The sequence below is a fragment of the Pantherophis guttatus genome, chromosome 1 (genome assembly GCF_059756535.1).
Source record: "Pantherophis guttatus breed Tessera chromosome 1, ASM5975653v1, whole genome shotgun sequence".
Taxonomy (NCBI): Eukaryota; Metazoa; Chordata; class Lepidosauria; order Squamata; family Colubridae; genus Pantherophis; species Pantherophis guttatus.
Genome location: NC_142063.1, coordinates 36,570,594 through 36,596,176, shown reverse-complemented (window position 1 = coordinate 36,596,176; position 25,583 = coordinate 36,570,594). Strand labels below are relative to the sequence as shown.

The 25,583-nt window shown below is 39.3% G+C and overlaps 1 protein-coding gene across 2 annotated transcripts in view; it reads left to right on the top strand.

Annotated features, from left to right (window-relative positions):
• The first annotated feature begins 13,375 nt into the window (after positions 1 to 13,375).
• Positions 13,376 to 25,583, top strand: part of AHNAK2 (AHNAK nucleoprotein 2) — a 98,319-nt gene continuing 86,111 nt past the window's right edge. For both annotated transcript variants that reach the window (XM_087871768.1, XM_087871763.1), the window contains exon 1: positions 13,376 to 13,535. In XM_087871768.1, coding sequence (XP_087727894.1) covers positions 13,481 to 13,535 — 55 coding nt within the window. In that variant the 5' untranslated portion in view covers positions 13,376 to 13,480. The remainder of the gene's footprint in view (positions 13,536 to 25,583) is intronic.

Genomic DNA, 25,583 nt, shown 5'->3' with positions numbered 1-25,583 from the left:
AAATTCAACTATGGCAACTCGAGAGCAGGCCAGGGATGCTTTGTGAGTTGACATTACGTTTATGTTGTGACCTTTCAATGACCAAGGACACAAATGTTTGTTAATTTGTTTATGAAGACCAAGAGCATCAGAAGGCCTGTTGAATTGGGGGCACATTTATCAAAGTCTCAGGAAGCAGGATTTCCAAATATTGGAGAGTGGAACAGTCTGCATGTACATGTTTATGCAAGGCATAAACAAAGATAAGAACATTTTGTTCTTTTTTTGTTTTGTTTTGTTTTCGGTCAGAAGATCACCTTCATATATCAGCAATTAAATGCGCAAATATGGAAACATCATTTCTGGGATCTCAGAGTTTCAAAGAAAAAAGCTGTTCATGAAGTGTATGTACTTCTTGTACATAGGATTAAATCAGAACATTATACTATAAGGGAGAGGTTTAATTTGAGCAGCATTTCCCCAATCTAAATTTCCTATTTTCCCATAAAAAATAAATTTCAACGGTGGTTGAAATTAAACGGTGGTAGAACCACTTTCAGCTAAAAAAAGCCAGAGATTTTTCTTCTAAACCCGAGCAATGTGGCCTTGAACCACAGTTGCTCTGAGGAAAAAGAAAAATTTTGCTGCGCCTGTTCACCAATTGCTGTCATTTTTTTCCCCTCATTTGGGACTGATTCTTATGTAAGGTACGTAGAATGACAGCCGAAGTCCTGAAATCCTTTTGATTTTATGACATGTAAGCTAACTTTTCAAATTTCTAGATCACTGCCTGTTGAAAGTTAAAAACAGGATAACCACATGAATTCAGTTATATGCTCCAAGGGATGTTTACTTCTCTCCATGCTTGGTCTGTTTTTAATGGAAACTATTACTTCCACTGCTTAATTTCAAGCCAATTTCCTTGCTCCAGGACTTCTGACTGTGGGCGGATATAGGTGTGGGTCTTAATTGTTACAACCAATTTCCTGAAATTGCTGACTCAGGAGGGGGTATTTTAGTTGTAGCTATAGAAACCACCAAAAGCTAACCAATAGCCTCCTATTACAAGACAATGCTTTTATTTGGATGTTAACTGGAAGATGCTTTTGTAGAACCAGTGGCTTTGGGGTCTCAACTGTGCTGACTGCTGACCAGCGTGGCAAATCTAGTATATTGTTGGCCATATGCCAATCTCTTCATAAAAGAAACTTCTGTAAATCAGATTTCTCCCTCAAGTCATTTGATGCTTCTATGGACAGTGTGCCGAGTCACAAGGACAAGGTTACATAATGTCAAGTTAGCCAGGCAAAATGAATTATACATAAAACATTTGACTTTCAAGATTAGTTTGGAACCACCCAGATTCTGGGTTGGGTACTCATGCGATCACATTTACATTGCCATGATGAACAAACATAATCATATGCACCACACAATTCTCTTCACATTAAATATCGTATTTTTCAGAGTATAAAACACACCAGAGTAAAAGAGGCACCTTAGTTTTTGGGGAGAAAAATAAGAAAAAAGCTGATTGGCAGGTGGATCAGCGTCCCGGAATAACCCCAATCAGCTGTTCCCAGAGGTGAATTTTAGCAACAGGTTCCTTGGTTGTGAGCTCTGTGCCTTGCTTTTTTTTGTTTTGTTTTTTTGCTTTTGTTTTCTGCCTCTGAAACTCTGTTTCAGAAAAAACTTTTTTTCCTGCCTCTGAAACAGTGGTGGGTTCCTCCCGGTTCCGTCCAGTTCCGCCGAGCCGGCAGCGGTTATGATATGACATCACCGAACCGATTCTGCCCCCCCCGGCCCCCCCTGCATTATACTTACCTTTTATTTGGCCCCACCCCTAATCTATTGCTGCCTCCTGAGTCCCAGCTGATTGGCTAGAGGGGAAAAAAACTGTTTAAACTCTTGCCAAGGGGCTTCAAAGGGTCACCCTACAGCTGATCAGTGTTAAAAGAAAACAAATGAGTAGACTGGTGCCTGCAAAAATAAATGGGTAGACCCAGTGGTGGGATTCAGCCAGTTTGCACCACTTCAGGAGAACCGGTTGTTAACTTTCTGAGCAGTTTGGCAAACTGGTTGTTGGAAGAAATTATTAGGGCAGAGAACCGGTTGTTAAATTACTTGAATTCCACCACTGGGTAGACCAGTACCTCCAAAAGCAAATGAGTAGACCAGTGCCTGCAAAAATAAATGGGTAGACCAGTGCCTCCAAAAACAAATTAGTAGACCGGTGCCTCCAAAAACAAATGGGTAGACCTGTACAGCTCTGCAAGCAGTTAAAAGCCTGGTAGACCAGTACCTCTGCTAAATCCTAAAGAATTGTCACATGACCATCAAGCCACGCTCACAAAATAAGCCACGCCCACAGAACCAGTAGTAAAAAAATTTAGAACCCGTCCCTGCTCTGAAAGCCTCCGAAACAGAGCTTCAGAAAAAAAGTCTCTGAAGCTGTTTGGGAGCTTCTTTTCTGAAGCTGTATTTGGGGACTTCTTTTCTGAAGCTTCATTTCTGATGCTTTTTTTCAGCCTCTGAAACCTCCATTTGAGAAACTGGGTGGGGCTACATTCGGAGTATAAGACGCACCCAGATTTTCAACCTCTTTTTTTGGGGGGAAAGGTGTGTCTTATACTCCGAAAAATACAGTAACACTTTTCCAATTGGGTTAATCCCAAACTTGTCGAACTAGAACTTCAACCATTCCCATCCAGATTGGGGAAAGCTACATTAATCCTTCACATTCCCACTTTCTGAAATGTGGAAAACAGAACAATTTAATGTGAAGTGTTGAGGGTGCTAAAATGTGTGGTTTCATCTGTATGCCTACTAGATGTGGAAATGTTGCTCTACTCCCTTAACACCATAACCAACACCACCACGCCCACTGTTGGCATGCAACCCCTCCCAACACGCTTGCCAACATCAATTGTGATCCATGGGCTAAACATGCTTTGTCACCGTGGCATTATACAAATGGCAACCTTTTTTTTTTATGTACTTAAAGCAATACTATCAATGCATAAGAGAGAAATTTCAGAAAATCAGAGAAATGGAAAGGTTTGCATTCATTAAAAATATGTAAGTTTAAAGCAACACACACACACACACACACACACATACACACACCCCTGTTTAGGACTTGGGCATGTTCATGGCTCTCAGTGTTAAATAACTATTGAGAAAACAAAATTAAAATGTGAAATGATGGAATGTAGGGTCACTATCACAATCAATCTGTTTATTCATTGTCTTGACCACCAGATATTATAAATAAGATAAAACCACACAAAAGGGCCCAAACATTAAGGCAGAATATACACAAAATAATGTGTACAAAAATCAGTAAAACATTAAAATAGTTTTATTACAACAAATAAAATATTAAATAACATTAGAAACTTTTGATAAAATGTTCTCTCAGCCTGTGCAAAGCTTGCTAATTTCCATAGAAATGTCTCCTTTTCATCCTTGATATTCAATTCAATGTCTCCTTGATATTCAATTTTATAAGAACAAGGTCAAAACACTTTTCTAACCAAGAGGGGTTCACAACTTGATCTCCTCAGCCCCCTTCTTCCCCTTTCCAAGGCATTCTTGATGGAATGGGAATGGAGTATGATTGACATGGGAAGGGTTGACTGTCAAGCTAGCTCACTAAACTGGAATCAGGCCTAAAGGACCTCTCAAAGTTCTTCACCAAATGCACGTACAATGGAACTGGACGGGTGATCTCTCCAGGGAAAAAATAACTTCTCCAACTATTTCTCTATGGCAGAACTCTTGCTTAGAAGTGGCAGGAACATTGCTATGGAAGAAGCCCAGTGGACAGAATTCCTCTTTTATGCCTTTCTCTGGAAATCATTTCAAGTAGAAGATGTCAAGGGGTTGCAAGCTGCTGCAGAAAAAACCCTGCATCCATTTATTACCTAAATATAGGAATACTAAATTTCACCAATGAGAATCTCTCCAAAATTCTCTCCTCCATTGAGGAACAAAAATAGGCAAGAAATTGAATTCCTTTTCATCAAATCAAATAAAAAGGAATGCTCCAAGCTGCACCATTTTATTGCAGACATTCTTACAGCACCTACAGTGGGATGTTACTTGTTGTTGTTGTTAGTTGCGAAGTCATGTCCGACCCATCGTGACCCCATGGACAACTTTCCTCCAGGCCTTCCTGTCCTCTACCATCTCCCAGAGTCCATTTAAGCTCACGCCAACTGCTTCAGAGACTCCATCCAGCCACCTCGTTCTCTGCCGTCCCCTTCTTCTTCTGCCCTCAATCCCTCCCAGCATTAGGCTCTCCTCCAGTGAATCCTTCCTTCTCATTAGGTGGCCAAAGAGTTTCATCTTCAGGATCTGGCCTTCTAAAGAGCAATCAGGGTTGATCTCCTCTAGGACTGACAGGTTTGATCGCCTTGCAGTCCAAGGGATTTGCAGGAGTCTTCTCCAGCACCATAGTTAAAGGCCTCAATTCTTTGGCACTCAGCCTTTCTTATGGTCCAATTTTCACAGCCATACATTGCAACTGGGAAAACCATAGCCTTGACTATACACACTTTTGTTGGCAGGATGATGTCTCTGCTTTTTAGTATGCTAATGTTTCTTGTAGCTATATATTAAAACAAGCTAATGCAAACATCTACAAAAAAAGTCAGGTTTCCGTGCCATGTTTAATATTAGATGACATAATCTTTGGGCTGTCTGCCCAAGTGGAATTTCTTTTCCATCCACCTGGTATCTGCATTTGAGAAATATAAAAACATTCCATATGTGTGATATAGGTAGCACTGAGGAAAGAAATGACTAATCAAGGGGAAATTCATTTCTCTTTATGGTTGGTTTTTGTTTTTTTTTTTAATCTCTCTTTCCCACCCCATCCCTAAGGCAGACTCTCAGTGCAAAGCAAGCCTGAGCAATCTAGAGAATATTTCCCTCTGTGATGCCAGAATCCCCCTCCAGAGAATGGCGGTTGGAGGAGAGGAATGCCTTAAAAATGATTAAAGGTCTGTGCGTTCTGGTAAAATTAACATCCATCACTGCCTGAGCCAGATTTAGATGATGATCTCCTGGGGGCAATTGCAGTACTTTTCTGGTGCAGCACGTAGGAGTACAACCTTGGCATGAAACGGATTCATAATTCATTGGATGCAGGCATGCCAGTGGCTATTAACGGTTTCCAGAACTGAAACGCACATTCACAATGAGTTGCCATCCCATCCTTCTGAAGTGGTGGTTGGATGACCAAAGATAGAGGAGAAACCTCCTTGGATCAGAGCAGTGCTCTCCAACAGCATCGGGGGGGGGGATTTAATCCATCTCCCTCTGCCATGTTTTTAACAAAATGTTCCCCTGACACTATTGAAGGCTTCTTTTTAATAGACTCATTTTACCACAGAAAAGAAAGTTAGAAATGCATAAAAAAACAGACAAATCCCATCTCTGCAATAGAGAATTTAGTGATGGGCCAAAACAGTCTTGAGTTTTTCAGAAAATGTTTTCTCCTGTCAAAGATACTTTTATTTATGTTCTAGCTTGTTTTCTGAATGCCTGAGAAATTTCAGATTTCTCTTGGTATTTTTGTGTTAAGTAATGATAAGTCCTTGAAGACCTGATTTTATTACAGAGTCTGGAGGCACAGTTATGTTAATGGTGTTGGTTGGTTTGTTATCTTGGCTGCTGTATATCTTATTATTTTGCTGTGTTGTTTTTATCTTGTTTTTATTTATTGTTAGCTATCCAGTCATATATTTGAGATGGGCTGTCATATAAATTGACTAAACAAACAAAGAAGCCTTATGGCTAAAATGGCAAAACTGTTGAAAAGCTTCCTGTTACACATCTTTCCATCACACTGAAGCCTTCCAAATTGTTCACACTTCAAAATGTAAAAAAAGTCCAATGGAAGGAATTCTCTACTTAAGAATTAATGGAAATGTAAGAACCCGTGATTATATTATTCAAGTCTGAACATTCACACATTGCCTCTCTCCTATTGTCCTAGTAACAACACCCGGGCAGGTGGGCGGAGCCTCGTGCCACCATCGCTACCAGTTCTCCGAACCACCTGCCACAATCTTTACCAGATTGCCCAATCCAGTCCGAACCGAGAGCATTTCACCCCTGCTATGGGGTCAAGAATTGGTGTCTTGAAGACTACTTTCTGCAAAGTGTTAACTACCTTCAGAATTTCCTCCCTCCATCTTAGTTGTAAATTATGCATCTGTAATGAATCATAGATTTACCTCCTTGAAAGTACTACTTTTTGCCACTTTAAAAGAAATGGTAACTTTCAAGATACTCACCTGGGCTTCTTTCATGTTCAACCAACTTTTACAACATATGTCTGCAAGCAGAAATATAATTAAGTTGCTTGTAATTGAGCAGTATGTTTATATTATCATTTCCCCCTGGTAATCAAATGAAAATCTCAAAATAACATTTACACATCTAAGTTAACTGAAACATAATAGACTGAAATGTTGCCATTTTTTTTTGTGGGGAAATGAAAGAAAAAGAAAACAGTTTTGCTCAGAGGAAATTCCAGCAATAATGAATATAGTAAAACAATACTACTATAGCAACCAAGGTTGCCTACTAAAACTAGTTAATAGCGGCTCTTCCCATCATCTTGTATTGTCACTGACTTTATCCAGAAAGCCACTACCTCACATTATATCAGGAACAGGTAAAGGTAGATACTTATTGAAGCACTCCAAAGGTTTCTAGGGTCCAATATTGACAGCAAAGCAAGCAAATTTGCCATCTCCTAAATTGGATGCTGCATTTAAGAAAAGAGAAACTTTGCATGAAAGGAGCAGATTAGAATTGTATTCTATGTAAATCCTGAATCTGGGGTAAAACATAGCTATTCAGGAGAGATTTTTATTGCTTCAGGATGGAAAGTAATATTTCTAATGGGTTTTTTTTTTTACTTTATCTAACACAGCTGCAAATGGAAACTTGATACATTTTTTTCAGTTCCAGAGGATTATTTAGCCATCTGTGGCAAACATGAATATTAGTTTTAAAAATGGCACAAAATTAAGCCAATTAGAGCTCATGACAATAAGCACAGAATAGAAAGAGATGGAACAGGTTCAACTCTTCCATAAGGCAATGTGAGAAGTTCCTCTTATGGAGGGAAATGGGGAGTGAGAACAAGAGGAAGATAGAGATGTTGTGCTAGCCTGTTACCCACTTCACACACACACACACACACACACACACACACACAGAGAGAGAGGGGGGGAGAAACTCTCTCTCTCTCACACACACACACACACACTGGTGCAGTGAAGAACTGTCTCTCATTGCCAAAATTTACTATTCAACTATTATCTTTCAGCATTGGAAGTAAAATGTGATGAATGCTAGATGTCAGAGGCTTTCCTTCTGCCTCCGCTATCAGACTATCTACTCACTGCATTCTTATATTTCTTTGTAGAATTGTATTAAATGCTCTTAAAAGGAAAATAAAAGCAAATACAAACAAATATAAGGTAAGGAAAAGAAAGAAATCAAAGAGAAAATTAAAAGTGCAAGAAAGGAAAAAGAAGGAAAAGAAAAATAGAAAAGAAAAAAGATACAAAGTAACTTTTGATTTTCTTTGCAACAGTTATAAGTACAATTATAAATTTACTACCTACTGTATGGTTACAACATAACTCTCTTCATTCTGTAATTTATCCTGTCGAATCATCCAAACCATAAATCATGATCTCATTTTTTCTGTTTTACACAAAGTCCACAAGGGATTTGCTTAGTGCATTCTTTTAGAAGTTATCTTTCAGAGATGAAGTGTGCAGCTAGCCACAGTACACCGTAGCAAAATAAATTTAAGAGAGTAGGGTCCATTATCATTGGGGTTTTCAAATTTGGGAAGCCCAGCCTTACAGACTAGCAATGGGAGCAGAAGGCTGGATTCCAACACTAGATTCACCTCCAATGTTGGAAGCTTGTCTCTACTTCTAATAAACAATCTGTAAACTGTTCCAGGAACAATAGCATCTTCTAACCAATTTTGGGAGACTGCAGGCAAACATCTACAACTGGAGCATTATTCCCCAAATGGCTGCCATTGTGAATGTAGTCAGTCAGCAAATAGACAAACTAGAATATAAATCAATGAGGAGGCTTAGGACCTGGTTATCTACGGGACCGCCTGCTACTACCAATAGCCTCCCACCGGCCAGTACGCTCCCATAGAGAGGGGCTCCTCTGGGTGCCGTCGGCCAAACAATGTCGACTGGCGGCCCCTAGGGGGAGAACCTTCTCTGTGGGGGCACCTACGATCTGGAACAAGCTCCCCCCGGAGATACGGAGGATCCCGGATTTGCGCACCTTCCGTCATGCGCTTTTTTATTTCATCAAGCTGGCCTGGCCTAAATCTTCTCCCCTTTTTAAATGTAAATTTTAATTTGTTTTTAAATTATGGGGTATTTTAAATTCAGCCAAATTATTTAATTCATTTTTAATTTATTTTAAATTTTTGTATTTATGTGTTTTATCTTGTGGCTGTTCACCGCCCCGAGTCCTTCGGGAAAAGGGCAGTATAGAAATTTAATAAAAATGAAAAATAAAAAAAATAAAACTAAAATATAAATCAATGAGGAGATTCACCCACACAGTATTTTATCTTTAAGGGATTTTTTCCTCCTACCCGTAAATGCCCATTTCCAAACCAAACATTGGATTGGAGTGCATCATGGGATTTGCCAGCAGGAATATGTACTTTCAAGCAGTGGGTCACGTATCCTTGGGCAATGAGATTGCAATTAAAGAGTATCTCAACCAATCTGCTCTTCATTACTTTGTTACCTCCCAACAACCTGGTACATAGCTCAATATTATTGTTCCAATTTAAACTGAGAGTTTGAATGCTATTATTGTCCTTCTTGTTTGTGTGGCATTTTGAAGTTTGCCTCCTGCACCAAAATTCCTGTGGTGGGTTTTGTCCCAGCATCACATGATGTATAAGCCAAGTTGAATTTTTGGAAAGAGTAATAGCTGGCAGACTTCTCCCAGGAGATTGGATGTGATTCAGCCTGTAGGCAGACAGGCAAGCAAAAACATCCTTGGAATGCCCCTCCCCAAACTTCAGAATTAACATATTTCCTCTCTGTCATTGCTGCAGTGTTTGTTGTTGCTGTTTTTAAAAGATCTCACTGGATCATCTGTGGTGCTAAAAGAGCGCTGGCTAAGATTGCTTAAGCCGTCTTCTCTTATCTTTTAAATCCCTTTACATTCCCTGTAAACCAAGGAGATTTGTGCCAAGTGATTTTTATTGGGAATGAGAATTTTTTGCAGTTTAAGAATATACATAATGTTATTCTGAGTGTCATTGTACAGCCAATGGCCTTTTTTGCAGATTAGATTTCCTATTCATATATCTCTGTTCATAAATGCATGATGCATAATGATAATAATCAATTATGTATAGTCCAGTATTTTATTTTTACATGCTTGTCAGCAAGGTAGAAATACATTTCCCCAGACCAGCAAAAATTTTCCTCTATCTTTTTCCAGCTCTTCCTCAACTTCTACTTTGGGAAAGCTCTTTGTACTATTTGAAATCAAATAACATTTTCCCCACTCAGACTTTAATGCAACCCTTTGTTAGACTATCTTCTGCATGTAGGTTTCAATTCATGAAGATATAATAGATGTAATGCAAGAAATTCAGGCAAAGTTGATTTTGTTGTCATCATCATGTCATCTTTGGCTAATAAACAGCAATACCTTGGAAAGAGAGAAGAAAAAATTAAAACAAATATGATAGGATTCCAGGAGCAGTCGTTTGAGCAATGTCTACAAACAATATTTATTGTTGTTAGTTGAGAAGTCATGTGCGACCCATCGCAACCCCATGGACAACATTCCTCCAGGTCTTCCTGTCCTCTACCATCCTCTGGAGTCCATTTAAGCTCACGCCTACTGCTTCAGTGACTCCATCCAGCCACCTCATTCTCTGTCATCCCATTCTTCTTTTGCCCTCAATCTTTCCCAGCATTAGGCTCTTCTCCAGTCAGTCTCTTCAATATTCAAACAATACTACATTTCTTTAATTCTGATAGTATTCAAAATTATTATTTATTATCTGTTGACAATGTGAAGTCACAGCTGCCAGTTCTTTAGCTAGTGTAGGCTTTCATATGCATTACGTTCTTCCCAATAGTTGTCTTTAACTCTTTCTCAGCCCTAAGAAGGAGGCACCAGCAAATCACTTCTAAAAAAATATTGCCAAGAAATCTTTAAGGACTTCTCCAGACAATTGCCAGGAGTCAACGATGACTTGAAGGCACAAAAATGTGGTATGTGCTGATACCAATATTTTGAAAAGCCACTGTTAGCTACTTTCGGTAAATCAAATCTTGCTGTTACAACTAAAGGTTGTTTTGGTCAGTTGGCAATCTGTATTACACATGCCAGAAGACACAGTGATAGACAATAGAGCTGAACCCACTCTCACAGTGACAGGTATATTTAACACCTACAGGATTCTAGTTCCTGGTGTCTGTCCTGTGACATCCTAATTAGTTTTTGCATTCAGTGTTCTAATTCTGAAATTACAGATGTGACACATGCATAATAAAAAATTAGTTCGTTATTCTGGTTGCCCTGTCATCGGACTGCTCTATTTGCCTCAAGGAGGAAATAATAAATAACAATGGGATCCTGAAATAAACTATAAATCAACACACAAAACCAAGAAACTTTCAGTATCACAACCAAGTTAAACTTATGAATTTTCAGGCCCTCAGCCTTTCCATTTCCCAATGCTTCTAAATCAGTGGTGGGTTTTTACTGGTCCACCCTGGTTCGAGTGAACCGGTAGTGGCGGTGGTGGGAGGCTCCGCCTACCCACCCGGATGTCATCACGGATGCGCTGTGCATGCGCAGAAGCGCCACATGCGAGCGAAGCAAGTGTGCACTCTCCCAATTTCGAACCGGTAGCGAAGGTAAGTTTAGAACCCACTACTGTTCTAAATCTACTTTCAAACACAATGTTGATCTACAAGTTAACTACTTTTGGCTCTTTTCAGGCATCAAGGCACTATTTGAGAATCTACAGATCTTGCAGGGAACGGCCAGCCAATCAGCATTTGCAGGCCAGCCAGGAACTGAAAGCTTGGTCCTGTTCACCCAAACACCCTTTCCCCACTTTAAAAATGAAAAGATATTTTATTTTTGCTCCAACTATTTATACCATCTCTCCCAGACTAGATAGTATTCTGTTTCATCCTTTTCTTGTATCTCCTTCGTGAGCTTATCCATGGTATAAATGGTTGGAGGAAAGGGGGGGGGAAGACAAAGGAAGACTAAATAATGGTTAAATGAGGTAGAGAAATATAGAAAGTTTATGTCAAATGTAAATAAAATAATTAGAATAATATATTATAATGATATATATATATATATATATATATTAGAAATATAAGATATAAGAAAATGTATAAATATGGATTACTGCCGCGAAACTGTTGAAAATATGTAAATATGTTTTTGTTTGTTTTAAAAAAACTGTTTAATAATATATATATATATATATATATATATATATATATATATATATATATATATATATTGTTTTCTCAGGTTTTCGCGGGTGTTTGTATGTAGGTCTTTGGTTATTCGGGTCTTCTCCCACGTAAAATTGGAAGTGTCTTGGTGACATTTCGACGAAGTCTCATTCGTCATCTTCAGGCTGGTGTTCTCGGCTTCGTGCTTCCAGGAGCACGAGAACACCAGCCTGAAGATGACGAATGAGACTTCGTCGAAACGTCGCCAAGACACTTCCAATTTTACGTGGGAGAAGACCCGAATAACCAAAGACCTACATATATATATGTATGTATATATATAAAGAAAATATATTTTATTTTTGAAGTTCCTAAGTAATATTAAGTGTCCTAATATTGGTGCAGCAACTATATATGCCAGCATCCCAGGAGCTAAGAGGGTGAGCCAAGAATGCCTTCAAGTACAAGATGGTGATATATTCGTTTAGAAGTGGCATTCCTGGCCTTAAAATGACTTTTCCCTATTCTGGGGCCCAACACTATTCACACTGAAAAGATTACAATTCCAAGCATCTGTTAATAGTATTATATAATCAAAAGGGAGGAGGGTTACCTCTTATAAGTCAGCATTTCATTTGCAAAACTTCTAACTTTTTCTTGCACTTGACCTACCCCCCTTTATTCGTGATTGTGTTTTCTAGGTAGTATGGGCAGAATATTAGAATCAAAGTATTAGAACAGATCTAGCCTAAATCAGGATGCAGCTATAACCTTCTCAAAATATCTATCCAGCTTCTACTGAAGCTCTCCTAGTGAAGGAATGAATGCTCATCCCCTCCCCTCACACACAAATACACAGTGTGTGTGTGTGTGTGTGTGTGTGTGTGAGAGAGAGAGAGAGAGAGAGAGAGAGAGAGAGAGAGAGTTTGTTCCACTCCCTTATAGTTTTTATTGTTTTAGATGTTGAGCCAATTTTTTCTCTGGAGTTTCCACTGATTGGATTAAATTCTGCCCTTTTGAACATTAGAAAAAAACAGTCTCTTTCTTTCTAAATGAAGACCTTTTAGATATTCTAAAGCCACCATCTTCCACCCCGCAAACTTGTTGTTTGCTGACCCCTTTGTTTTTTTCTCTTTTGAGGACTACAGATATAAACACTGTTTCCGAAAGAATGTGTGCAGTCCGTTTCATCTGCTTTTCATTTCAAATAAGCGTTCTTCTAACCTTACATGAATCCAAACAGCCAAGACATACTTTAAATGCTAACAAATGTATTATCACATGAGCGTTTGTGCTCTACAGTCCTCCCAAGAAAGCTTATACAGTTATACCAGTTTCTAAGATGCCATACATCTGGGTTGCTTTGCCTGCAAGTTTAACGAATCAACACTTCTGAAAATATAAACAATGATCTGTGTTCTCTCTCTCTCTCTCTCTGTTCTTCCCCCGCTTCCCTCCCTCCATCCCCATCATCCGAATAAACTCTTGTAGCCCCACTGCTCCGAAGCCCCCACCTGATAGGTAGGAACAGAAATTGCCCATCCAGCCGGCCACTTTAGCCAGCGAGTGCCAGCCAATCAAAATGAGGGAACCAGCTGGGAATCTTCCATCAGCTTGGCTGGTCCCTGCAAGGAGGAGTTGCATCCGCCGCACCACTCCCTTTCTCTGCAATGACCTAAAGCAGCAGCTCTGCAAGGCTATGAACAAGCAAGTAAGCAATGCAGAGCCGACCTGAACCACTTGGGGCTCGTCTTTTTTTGTTCTGCCGACTGGGGACTGTGTCAGCAGTTGATTCCGACCAAGCTGCACTTTTAGTGCATTCCAGAAAAAAACAACCACACACTCAACGCTTCTATCTTCTGTACTGGGAGTGATTCTTCAAGGCAGCCTTTCTCAAAGGAACCAGAGAAGCTGTCTCTTCTCTTCTCTCCTCTCTTCTCTTTCTCTCTGTTATTGCTGTGCCAACCTAATCCACCAAGATGTGTGACTGCTTTCATCTCGTACTTCCTAACTGGCAAGGATCTCCAGCCAGTGGTGGGCTTACTTTTTTTTCCCTTCTAATACTTTTCTTCTGTGCTGCTGCTGCTGCTGCTGCTATTGCCTGTGCTGTGTTTAAACTGTGTTTGTTAGCTGCAAAGTCGGCCTTTGTGAAACCATCCCTGCAGCTTTTAGGGTGTGGCTAATCCCAGATACTGCATGAATCAGATAAGGAGTCCAGAGGATCCTGCAATGTTCAGTCGGGCGGGCTAAACTTTCCCTTCCCCTTTTCTCCTTGCATTGTGAATCCATGTTTCAGAGCTCTGGCACTATGTATAACTAAGTTAATAGCAATATTTCTGTGCATCAGAATATCCGCTTTTCCCTCAGACTGCATGCTTTCAATTTCACTAGCTTTTTTTTTAAAAAAAGTATATATAGCAATAAGTCCGTTGGTGCACCATGCATGGCATGATTTAAAAATAAAGTAAAATGTCTTTTTTAACTGCAATTGAAAAATGTGGCATATGATTTATATGTGCAGACTACAGTGCTTCTAGTAAGTGGTGTCAAAAGACTTAAGCAACAGCAGATAAAGTTAGCATTCTGGTATATGTGAGAGTACTAGTAAAATCATTACGTTGGACAGCAATAAGGGTACACTTCCATAAATTTTAGAAGTTTTGAAAATAATGTCACTTTGTTCCCAGAATCCTCTTGAGAAAAGAGGTAAACAAGAGGGTTTAATATTTAAGAGATGAGGTTTCTGGATTTCAACTTTATACAAAAGTCCTGCACCATAATATTAAACAAGTTAGAAAAGGCGGGGGAGGGGTGTCAGTGATTGGAAAATCATATTTTGTGCATGTCCAGGATTTCTCTTAATTTCTTTATGTGTTTTTGTAAAAGCTCGAATAATGGAAGTAGATTAATTGGTAAGAGTTGAAAAAAGTATAAACAACATCAACAGAATCTGCCCTATTATATTATATTATATCATTATATATTGAATCCATTCTATAGTAAATAGCTACATGTATCATACGCATCATTTTACTACATTACCAGTAAAACATCCCACCTCAACTTTCTGCGCGTGCTGACTACAGATGATGGAGGCTGTAATCCTCTCTATCTGGTGGGTTCTAATCAGAAGATGCCGCAATACAAATGTATCTTTCAGTTTGCCAAATTTATGAGCAATATTGCTACAAGAGTTGTCCCCTATTATAAAGTAAAGGACATACCATTTTCACACGATAATCACAATCCAAAATGTACCGCCACGTGTGTGGGAAAAGATAATAAATGCAATAGTCCCTGACTAACTTATTCCAAAGGCAACTTTTTAAAAAGAGAGAAATGTAGTGGTTTAAGAAATTGGTAGCCTGCTATATGTTTGATATATTGGAACTGTAAAGCTGGGAGAGGGAGAGAAAGAGAGGGGAGGAGGGGGGAGAGACAGAAAGATTCCATATTAAGATGAACATCTGATCATTTAGAATGATTTCTGTTTCTTGCAAGACCAAAGTTTACATAAAACATTTTCTATAATGTGTACCCTTTTACGTAGCTGATTTTTAAGCGATTTTAAGAATAATACATGCTAAAAGGCCACTGCTTAAATCTTAAAAGGAAGCCTATTTAATGCATGATTTTGAATGTCTGGTTGTTGGCTTTTTAAAAAAGTATTTTATAATCCTGTTTCTAATGCCCTGGAATTTATAAGACTAACTTTATCAGTTCTTGTTTCTCAAAGAACTGCTACAAAGAAATAACTGTTTGAGCAGCCCTGTTGATTGTTACTACTTTATGGGCCCTTTATGGAAAGAATGGCGTTTTTCCACTGGGAGGAGCAAAATATTAGTTGAACTCTTTCCAAATCCCAAGATAATATTTTGATTAATTATCACGATCTCAATATCCAGGTTTTATAACAAGGATAATGACCAAATGGCAGTCTAAACTTGGAAGGGGGAAATATCTGGTTCCAAAAGACCCACCCATTCCCCCCCAAATAATCTAACTAAGATAAAAAATTCTTTCCTCAGTTTTACAGTAATGCAATAGCTGTGATGAGAGTCTCAGTGCAGAACATAAAATCATGATTGCATCTACTACTTCCTCTTGTTTTATGGTGGAATTGAGTATAGCCATTCGGATCTGACTTGGAAAATATATTGATGTATTAACCCCTGCCCATCTCCAGTTAATAACTTGATCCCAACAGGGGGTTTATGCTCCTTATTTATGAAGCTCTGGTCGTTAGTTAACCACAAGATTATTCTAGGGAATCATTGTTTTTGAACTTGAAAAGACTAAGATTGCAGCCACAAAACTCAATTAAACATCTGTACTGAAAACCAAATATATCCCAAGAATATAAACTCTGGCATCTCTGCTTTAGTATTTTATTTTCTTGATTTACATAAAATACCTTTTTATCTGAGAATGCACTATGCCTGGTCTTTAAAATGGATGAGATGATAAATAAATATTCTGTTCAGAATATATCTCAATGTTTCTGTCCCACAAAGTATTTAAACAGAACTTTGAATGAATCAAAAACGTAAGTTTGTTGACTTCATATAATTACTGCAGTTTAAGGTGGAGTCGGCTTGTGCTGGGAACCATCAAGGGATGACAGGCATGTTTGAATCAGCCAACCAATTTTGGAAAATCCATAGTTTGAGAGGAGACAAAAAGAAGATGATTTTATTCTCAAATCTTTATTGTGAAAGTTTTTCCAGTAACAACAATTAGCTCAATAAGAAACTAGACAACTGTAGTTAGAAGATTTTCTTTGGTTCCTGATAGGTCAATACATTGTTCTGCAAGGGAATTTGACTATATTAACCTTCTTTGGGTATTTTTCTACCTCCAGAGTTTTGACTTTTGGAGGCTTGAAATTACTCTATCTGTATCACTATTTGGTACAATTATGCTTCTTTGTGCTGCAGTAGATATGTTGCATAGCAAATAGTCTGTTCATCTCAATATTACAGAGAATTGTAACAACAAGTTGTGCTTTCTCACACTGTAAAAACATTTTTTTTGTTTTTATATAACGGAGTAAAATAACAAGAATCTGTTTTGTTGCTGAACATTTAGGATGCAGGAAAACAATGACTCTGACTTTGCAGTGACTATGAAACTGTTCAAGAGAAAATTTGTTTTCCGTTCAGAACACATTTCATATAAAGGCCATCTTTAACTATTCAGTGTATTAACCTTTTACATAATAATGGATATTGCCAAAATCTCTCAATCTTTTAAAAAGAATTTAAGGAATTGTGAGATAGCATTAATAAACAAAATCTATAATTGCAGGCATAGCCCTTACTCAAGGGCGCTTGTAAGCACCGTTTAAAAAGCCAATGTATTGTGAGCCGCCTTGGGTCTTCGGAGAGGGGCGGCATATATTATTATTATTAATTAAATTTATATAAATTTATATATATAAATGGAATAAATAAATAAATAAAATAAATAAATGCTTAGAAGCAAAAGCTGACAAAGCAGTAAATCACATACACTTTCTGAAATCGTAACATTGATGTACGGATGCTGTTACCTAGTTTGGGTAATAAAACATCTGCAAGAAAGCAATCAAGCTCAGGGAGCACCAAGGATCCCTCATTTCAACCCAGAGCTACAAATATTCTTCTCTATCAGAAATAATTACAGAAATGACGAGGAAGAAGAAAACTGAGAAATTCTAAACACTGAGAAATTCTTTCTTTAAAAAAATACAAAAGAAATATACAGTAATTTTCATCAACCCTCCAACCCTCCAAACTCTGGTGGCAGTATGCCACCACTACTGAAAACACTCATTTGTGTAATTCCCACAATAAATCTCTCTGGGTGATTATCCAAATCATTCAAATGTATAGCTGAGGGGAGGGATTCCTAGCTAGCCTGTTTTCTGTATTGTTTAGAGGTTTATATGCCCTTAATAAAGCCTTCAATTGCTAAGTGGAGGTGCATGCAATTGTTTCAACTAACGCTATTGTCTGGATTGCAAATATCTGGATGACCACAAGATAGCAGCACAGTATATGACTCTTCTGCTTATTACATTACAGCACATGAATAAGAATTATTAGCAGTGCTGGGAATATGGTGAAGATGCAGAGAAATTCACCAGGAGGAAAATAAAACATGGGGGGGGGGGAGTATGTGGTATTCCAGAAAGGAGGAGGAGGGGAAGGAGGAAGTAGGATTGTCTGCTGCAAAGTCAAGAGCAACACAATGGAAGCAGGAAAGGAAAACAGGTTACAGAGGCCATGCTAAACTCACTCTGACCAGGAGAACCATCAGATGGTAGCAAAAGATACCGGAAACTTTATGCTCCTATCTAATGATTCAAAGCGACTCAGGGAAACTTTTGCAGCCTTGATCTGGCTGATGCTGCCTGCCATATCACTCCATCCACGAGAGTCCAGAGCTACGATACTGTTATTTCTCTCCCCAACAGGCTTCAGAACAAATTGCTGACACCCTGCCCTTTCAAACATATCCACTAACTCTATAACTGTTGACTATTGTTAAAATGGAAGAAAGAGCATTTGAGATCTAATGGTAGCTAAGCCATCCTTGACGAGAAAAGGATATACTGTATATGATGAGCCGTGGGGATGCAGTGGTTAGAACGCAGTATTGCAGGATAATTCTGCTGACCGCCAGGAGTTTGATTCTCACCAGCTCAAGGTTGACTCAGCCTTCCATCCTTCTGAGGTCAGTAAAATGAGGATCCAGATTGCTGGAGGCAATATGCCAACTTGGTAAACCACTTAAAGAATGCTGTAAAACATTATGAAACAGTATATAAGTCTATATGATGTTGCTTTTGCTATTGTAGCAGAGGTTCCAGCCAAAGCTGATAAAAAGTATTCCTGACCTCAGATGTAAATTGAGCCTCAAGGATGACCATTTTCTGAAATCCATCTGAGTTAATTCAGGAGAATAATGTGGTATTATTCTGACGGCTGTGGCCAGGGGGGCTTTTTATCAGGTTCGCCTGATTCACCAGTTGCGTCCCTTTCTGCATCAGGACTCCTTGAGCACGGTCACTCATGCCCTCATCATTTCCCATCTGGACTACTGTAATGCTCTCTATATGGGGCTCCCCGGAGGCTCCAACTGGTCCAGAATGCAGCCGCGCGGGTGATTATGGGAGCGACACGGCGCTCCCATGTAACACCTCTCCTGCGCGAGCTGCACTGGCTTCCGGTGGTCTTCCAGGTGCGATTCAAGGTGTTGGTTACCATCTTTAGAGCGCTCCATGGCTTAGGACCTGGGTACTTACGAGATCACCTTCTGCTACCGATAGCCTCCCACCGGCCAGTACGCTCCCACAGAGAGGGACTCCTCAGGGTGCCATCGGTCAAACAATGTCAACTGGCGACCCCCAGGGGGAGAGCCTTCTCTGTGGGGGCACCCGCCCTCTGGAATGAATTGCCCCCGGAGATACGGATGATCCCTGACCTACGCACCTTTCGCCGTGCCCTCAAGACGTTATTGTTCCAACAAGCTGGGCTGGCCTAAACATTAATTTTAATGGGTTGTTTTAGTCTTTTAATGATATCGGGGCCAAATTATTTAATATGTTTTTTAAATTGCTTTTAATTTTATATATGTGTTTGTTTTATTTCTTGCCTGTGCACCGCCCTGAGTCCTTCGGGAGAAGGGCGGTATAAAAATTAGATTAAATAAATAAAATAAATAAATTATGAAAAGCCACTGCCTAAGAAGCCTGTCTTTGCCTACAGGAGGTCATCCATCAGAGCAACTAAAACTGTTTCAGTTCCCAAAGCAGGCTTGAATCTAGATTGCAATGAATCAAGATAATCAAGAATAGCCATTTCAGTAAAGCCATCTCCAAAACCTTATTCAGATATGTTAATGATTAAGTATTTGTCATAAACGCTTGTCTTCAAAGTAGAGTTTTCAGGAGTGGGTAATCCTATGGCTGGCAGCATCTCTCTACCATGCAAACATATATCCAAGACTTCTTGGATCCATCCTGGTATCACTTCTCAGTTCATTCAAACAAACCTCAAGGCAACAGTCAAGAGAACACATTGTAGGCCAAATAACCACAAATAATGTGAACATATCCTAAGGCTAAAATAAGGAAGCTATGAAGTAAACCTTCTATGTAAGTTTCACCATTATTATTTACTCTCATGCATGTCTGGCCTACTTCACAACAAAAACTGTTTGGACATTGGCCAAGCATGCTTAAACCAGGGTGAGACTCTAAAAAACACTCCAGAAGGTTGTTGATAAACATAAAGTTTTCCTACTAGAACCTGTTTTTAGTTCAAAACAGCCACTGAGGATCCTGGAAAAATAGCTGTCCTCTGTTATGGAAAACTAGTTTTACGAGTTTCTTCCTAAGGAAGTCAGTCTTGTATCCCCATGTACTTTCTTTTAGATGGTACACTAGCTTATTTCCCACAGCTTTTATTTTACATTATGTTTTCTCTATTATTTTCTTAAGCTAAGAAAATGCTGGGAATATATACATGTTTAAAATGTTGTTGAAAACAGAGATAGAAAATCTGGAAGAGTTAGATATGTAGTTATTTACAGTTCGGTTCTGTGTCCAAGTTGGAACCATTCAACAAATCCCTTAGCTCTGCTTGAAACAGTTCAGCAGGCGGGTTTATTTATTTATATATTTTTTGGAATAAACAAAACATTTCCCATTGCTTTCAATAAAATGGGGAGGGGTGGCTCATTTTAACAAGCCAAACTTAAAAGACATAAAGTGTGGTCTGTATGTTAAATAGAAAGGAATATAGTCAAAGAAAATTGGCACGAACAATAAGATCATCTGCTACAGCACAACTGTTCAGGGAAAATAAGGAAGTGGTTGTAGCTGAAATGGAATGCACTGAGACCTAAATAGTGTATAAATGTTCTTGACTGAAGAACTTGGAAAAAACTCTTTTATTTTGCACAACGGCGCATTTTCCTCAAGTGAAAAAAGAGAAACAAACTAAACACTGATTAACATTTCACCTAGTCAACTTTATTTATTTAATTCAAATATTTTGCTCTACTTTTTATTGCAAGGCATTCAAACAAATTCAAATTATAAACAGTTGACACAGAGAAAATTATGTGAAACCAGAATGCGGCCACATGAGTGATTGTGGGAGCGTCGTGGCACTCCCATGTAACATCTCTCCTGCGCGAGCTGCACTGGCTTCCGGTGGTCCTCCGGGTGCAATTCAAGGTGTTGGTGACCACCTTTAGAGCGCTCCATGGCTTAGGACCTGGGTACCTACGAGACCGCCTTCTGCCACCAAGAACCTCCCACCAGCCAGTACGCTCCCACAGAGAGGGGCTCCTCAGGGTGCCGTTGGTCAAACAATGTCGACTGGTGGCCCCCAGGGGAGAGCTTTCTCTGTGGGAGCACCTGCCCTCTGGAACGAGCTCCCCCCGGAGATACAGAGGATTCCGGATTTACATACTTTCCGTCGCGCCCCCAAGACTTTTTTATTTCAACAAGCCGGGCTGGCCTAACTTCTCCAATTGCTTAATTTTAATTTTAATTTTAAAAGGGGTGTTTTAATTGTTGGGCCAAAATTGTTTAATATGTTTTTTAAACTATTCTTAAATTTTTGTTTTCTGTGTGTTTACCTTTGGCTGTTTACCGCCCTGAGTCTTTCGGGAGAAGGGCGGTATATAAATTTAAATAAATAAATAAATACGAAAATAACAGGTATTTTCAAGTAAGATATAGGTAGATATTTCATTTAGAATTTGTTCAAGAGATTTAGTTTTGAGCAAGCAATGAAAGAAGCAAAACTTCTCCATGGTTTCTCCATCCAGAAAGATGTCACTTCTCATTATCAATAAGTAACTGATGATAGAACTACCAAGATCAAGGGTTTTGCCTGCCAATCCTACAGGGGACAAAAGGTTTTAACTGTGAGCTCTAGCTGATTTGGTAAAAAAAAATAACGATGGAGTTCCAAGGAATCTTACCGAAAACACTAGACTAGAAGATAGACAGAAAAAGAGCACGGAGTTTTTAAACCAATAAGATGCAGAAGTAGTAATGGCTTATTTTGCCACTGAATTCTGGCATGTAATTCATCAACATTTTATTCGTCTTTCAACATAGCTTCAGCTCTCAAAACACGAACTATATACCTGCCCTACAAGCAAACGGATGGCATGACCACATTTATAGAAGAGTATTAACAAAGATTCAACAAAAAAGAATTTGTTCTGGGATTTTGGTGTGTCCTAAGTTAACAAACAGCAGTTGTGATTATTGCAATGATGATGCAATGAGGGTGGTGGTGTCATTCCACTGACTAACTGGAAGAGAAAAAGCTACTGAAAAGTCAAGGTCCCATTCAAAGGTGAATTTTCATTCTAGGAAATTAAATTTCTTGAGAAAATATATTAAACTTACTCACCATCTTCACTGAGTCAAATATAAAATTAAGTAGTGTTTGAATTTTCTCTAAGGAATTGTAGCCTGTCATTAAACAAATTAGATGCAGTAATTTTGCAGAAACCCAATTGACAAACAGGCGACTGTGTGTAAGTATGAGCAGAAAACAGATTGAAAACCAATTGAAAAAGAGAGCAAGAGAGAGACTTCTGGGGAATTTTTTACACATTCCCTACAGTATTGGCTGAATGGCTTGACCTTAAAAATTTAAAATAATGATTAAAATGGCACTTATTGTGTACTGTGGCACTTATTATTTTATCATATAAAAGGTGCATTTTTCAGCACAACCCCTCTTTTGAAAGTATAAAATACCTTGGTCAAATGTCTTTCTGCAGAAAAAATAATTGTGGAAATGAAGGAGGAAGAGTCCTTGAGAAAAAAAAGGATGTTGCCATTTCAGGACTATAAGATCCAAAGTGAATCTGATTTGCATGTTTCGACTTGCCTAATCAATGACAATTTATAATGTCCTTAAAATGAATGCCAAGAAGCATCTAAAAAGCCATCTAGGATCTGAGAAATATATGAGCTCCAAAGATGATAAGCCAGTCCTGGATCAACTGCAATTCCCAGCATTGGGAAATAAGACCAAATGGCTGAATCCCCTAGATCAGCACTGCCCCATGATGTATTCATGGGTCAGTACTGATTGGAGGAGTATTCAGTGCAAATCACATTATTTTATTAGATGGATTTATAGCCCATCTTTCCTCGAGGAGCTTGAAGCAGCATATTTAGGATTGCTCCTGTATTTTAACCCAAACAACCCTGCGAAGTAGATTTTGCTGTAAGAAAGTGATGGTCTAAACTTTTATGAATAAGGATGAACTTGAACCTAGATATCTCAGATCTTAGTCTCACACTTTTTTCCACTACATCACACTGGCTCTGAATCTTGTATCCATGTAGTGATGTGCTGCATGGTGCAAGCAGGTTGTTGATAAGGCAGGTAGTTTACCTTACTGTGACATTTGGAGTGAAAAGACCCTTCCCTTCCCCAGTCCAAAACAGGTCTCTTTCCAGGTCCCCGAGAAAGGCACCTCATATTTTAGCAGCAACATTCATTCTCCTCCATCAATGCCCCAACAATTAACTCAAGCGTTCAGAGAACGAGTATGGCTATTCATAAATAAGGTTCCCTGGATAACAGCACAACAGGGGTGGGTTTCCCAAAGACCCCACATACAAATATAGATGCACTCAGTTACAGGTGGGATTTAAGTGGGCGACAGCAAATGCAGCAGCACAGAAAAGTGGTCGCAGGACACTCTGACAATGCTCCTCACCCCAGGACTAACTCCCACGTGCTTGTGGTTGCACTGTGCAACTGCACATGTCCCTGCCTCCTTCCCTGACTGCGCAAGGTCAAATTTCAGGCGATGAGGAAGGAGGGCAGCTTGCTGTCTGTCTCCCAGGGACTTGGAGGTGGTGGCAGTGCCCTCCTGTCTGCGGGCTGGGTTGGATGTCTTCAGTCCTGCTCACCCATCTCCCGGCCCTCGCTGTAGCCAAGGCAAGGAGAATCTGTTTTCCCGACGCCTCGGATGGGACGGGACTTGGAGGCTTACTAGCTCTCTGAGCTGCAATCCGGATGATCACTAGGCGGTAGCAAATATATATATATATATATGGATTTGCAGCCCAGATCTGGTAGATGCCGTAGCCCTCTCACTCCCCCTTCAAGGTGCATATGTATGTCTTACGGAGGAAGAGAGGGAATTAAGTGAAAGCTGTGCTTGTGTATGTGAGGGAGGGAGGGAGGGAGATCAAGATTGGAATGAGGGGAGTGGGAGGCAGAATCACAACGATTAACTGGCATGGCCAAAATGCCCCAAAACTATATTTGGGGCAACAATTTGAAACGATGACCATGATTATTTTGCATTCCATTTCACCGTGATAGAGACATTGAAGGGTTCCGGAATTTTTGTAAACCTAGAAAGTTTCTCAATAGTTGCAGAAAAAGAGAGAGAGAGAGAGATCTACAGTAGTTTGTATAGATCTTATGGGAACACATATAACATTTCTCTTGTTATCTCTTTTCTTCCTTAGTTGAAGGTACATTTAGCCATGAGAAAGCATTTCTCATCACTGTCCCTTCGTGAAATATGTCCATCTTTCTTAGGCTTTATTTCATTGGTATTTCTCTAGATCTGTGGGTACCAGTCCACCCCACTGCATAGCAAGTGCCTAACTGGGTCACCACCCCACTGCCCAGGCCAGGCAATGTCCTTTGTACATTGCCCTGCCATTGACCCCTTAGTGGGAGGGGAGTGTATTAGAAATTTAAAAGTAGCAGGCCAAACATTCTCCTTTCCATTTGATGCCTGTATGCCTGGTAAGGGAGAGGAAGCACCTGGCAACTCATTTTGTAGGAATCCACCTGCAATATTAGTCTAGGGTTTTGTGTGTGGGAAGGGCTCAAAATCTGGCCTTGCATTGGATCCCCTCATTCCTAGAACCAGACCTTCCCAATCAGTAAAAAATATCTTCTATTTGGAGCTGCTTTTTCCCCCTCAAAGCAAACCTGTAAAAAGTAAGACTGACTATGAAGAATCAATGTGCGATCAAGCCATGCTTCTCCAAAATACTGGATTTACTAAAACCTATCTGTATGGTGTGCATCATATGAAACTTCCTGCAATCTCAAATTCTGATTAAAAATATCATCTGTCCCATGCTGGGATTGGGAAAAAAAAATCCAGAATGGTCATTTTGGTAATTTAAATCAGAAATAATGGTGGCTGACTCAGGGGAAAAAAATCTAAAGACTTCCAAACTTGCTTCTGGGGGGTGGGGTGGGGAATAAACTGTGATTAGCAGAAGGATGTGAAGAACATTGCAGGTGAACTTTGAGTGAAGATTAAACCAGTGGATAGGTAGGGAACTGAATCTGGTAGAGGTAAGAGTGGTTTTCTTTATACTGGTTTTTTTTAATCTCACATTTGACCAAAAACTGAATTCAAGCAGTGGAAATCATACCCATTTGAGCCACATCTACAGATTTAACTTGCAGCAAACAATCTGCAAGTTAATCTTATCCATTCAGTTAATGAATCTAGGAAGCTTAACTATCTCATACCCCACCCCTGCTTTTTATACCCATATTTCTCAGTGCAGGATTTAGGAGTCTGCAAGATGTATTCTTTCATTATGCACTTATCTTAATCCTAGAATCCAGAATCATCTCAGGAAACTGGAAGAAACAGCAGTTTTACAGGGTAACCATTAATTTACTAATTTACTTATTGGCGTGTATTTCTCAAAAGGGGATTTGAGAAATTCACAGTGGAAGAGAAAGATCAGACTCTCAATCTAATAAACATGACTAAACAGAATCCTTTGGCTTGGAGACCGAATATCATTCGGTACTGATTCTCAAACTCTGAGCAGCAACTCTAAAAGACAAGAGTTGTTATTGTCATATTCTACTCATCCATTTTTTTTCCTCTTATCAGGACTAGTTTTAATGGGGGAAAAAGTAGGTTTTGAAATTATTTCAAGAAGAAGAGAACTTTGGAGAAATAGGTGAAAGATTCCTGTTCTTATGTCAATGGACAAGGGGTATGTGGATATGCTACTGTTCATTATATGGTACCTATCAGGGGTGGGTTCTACTTACC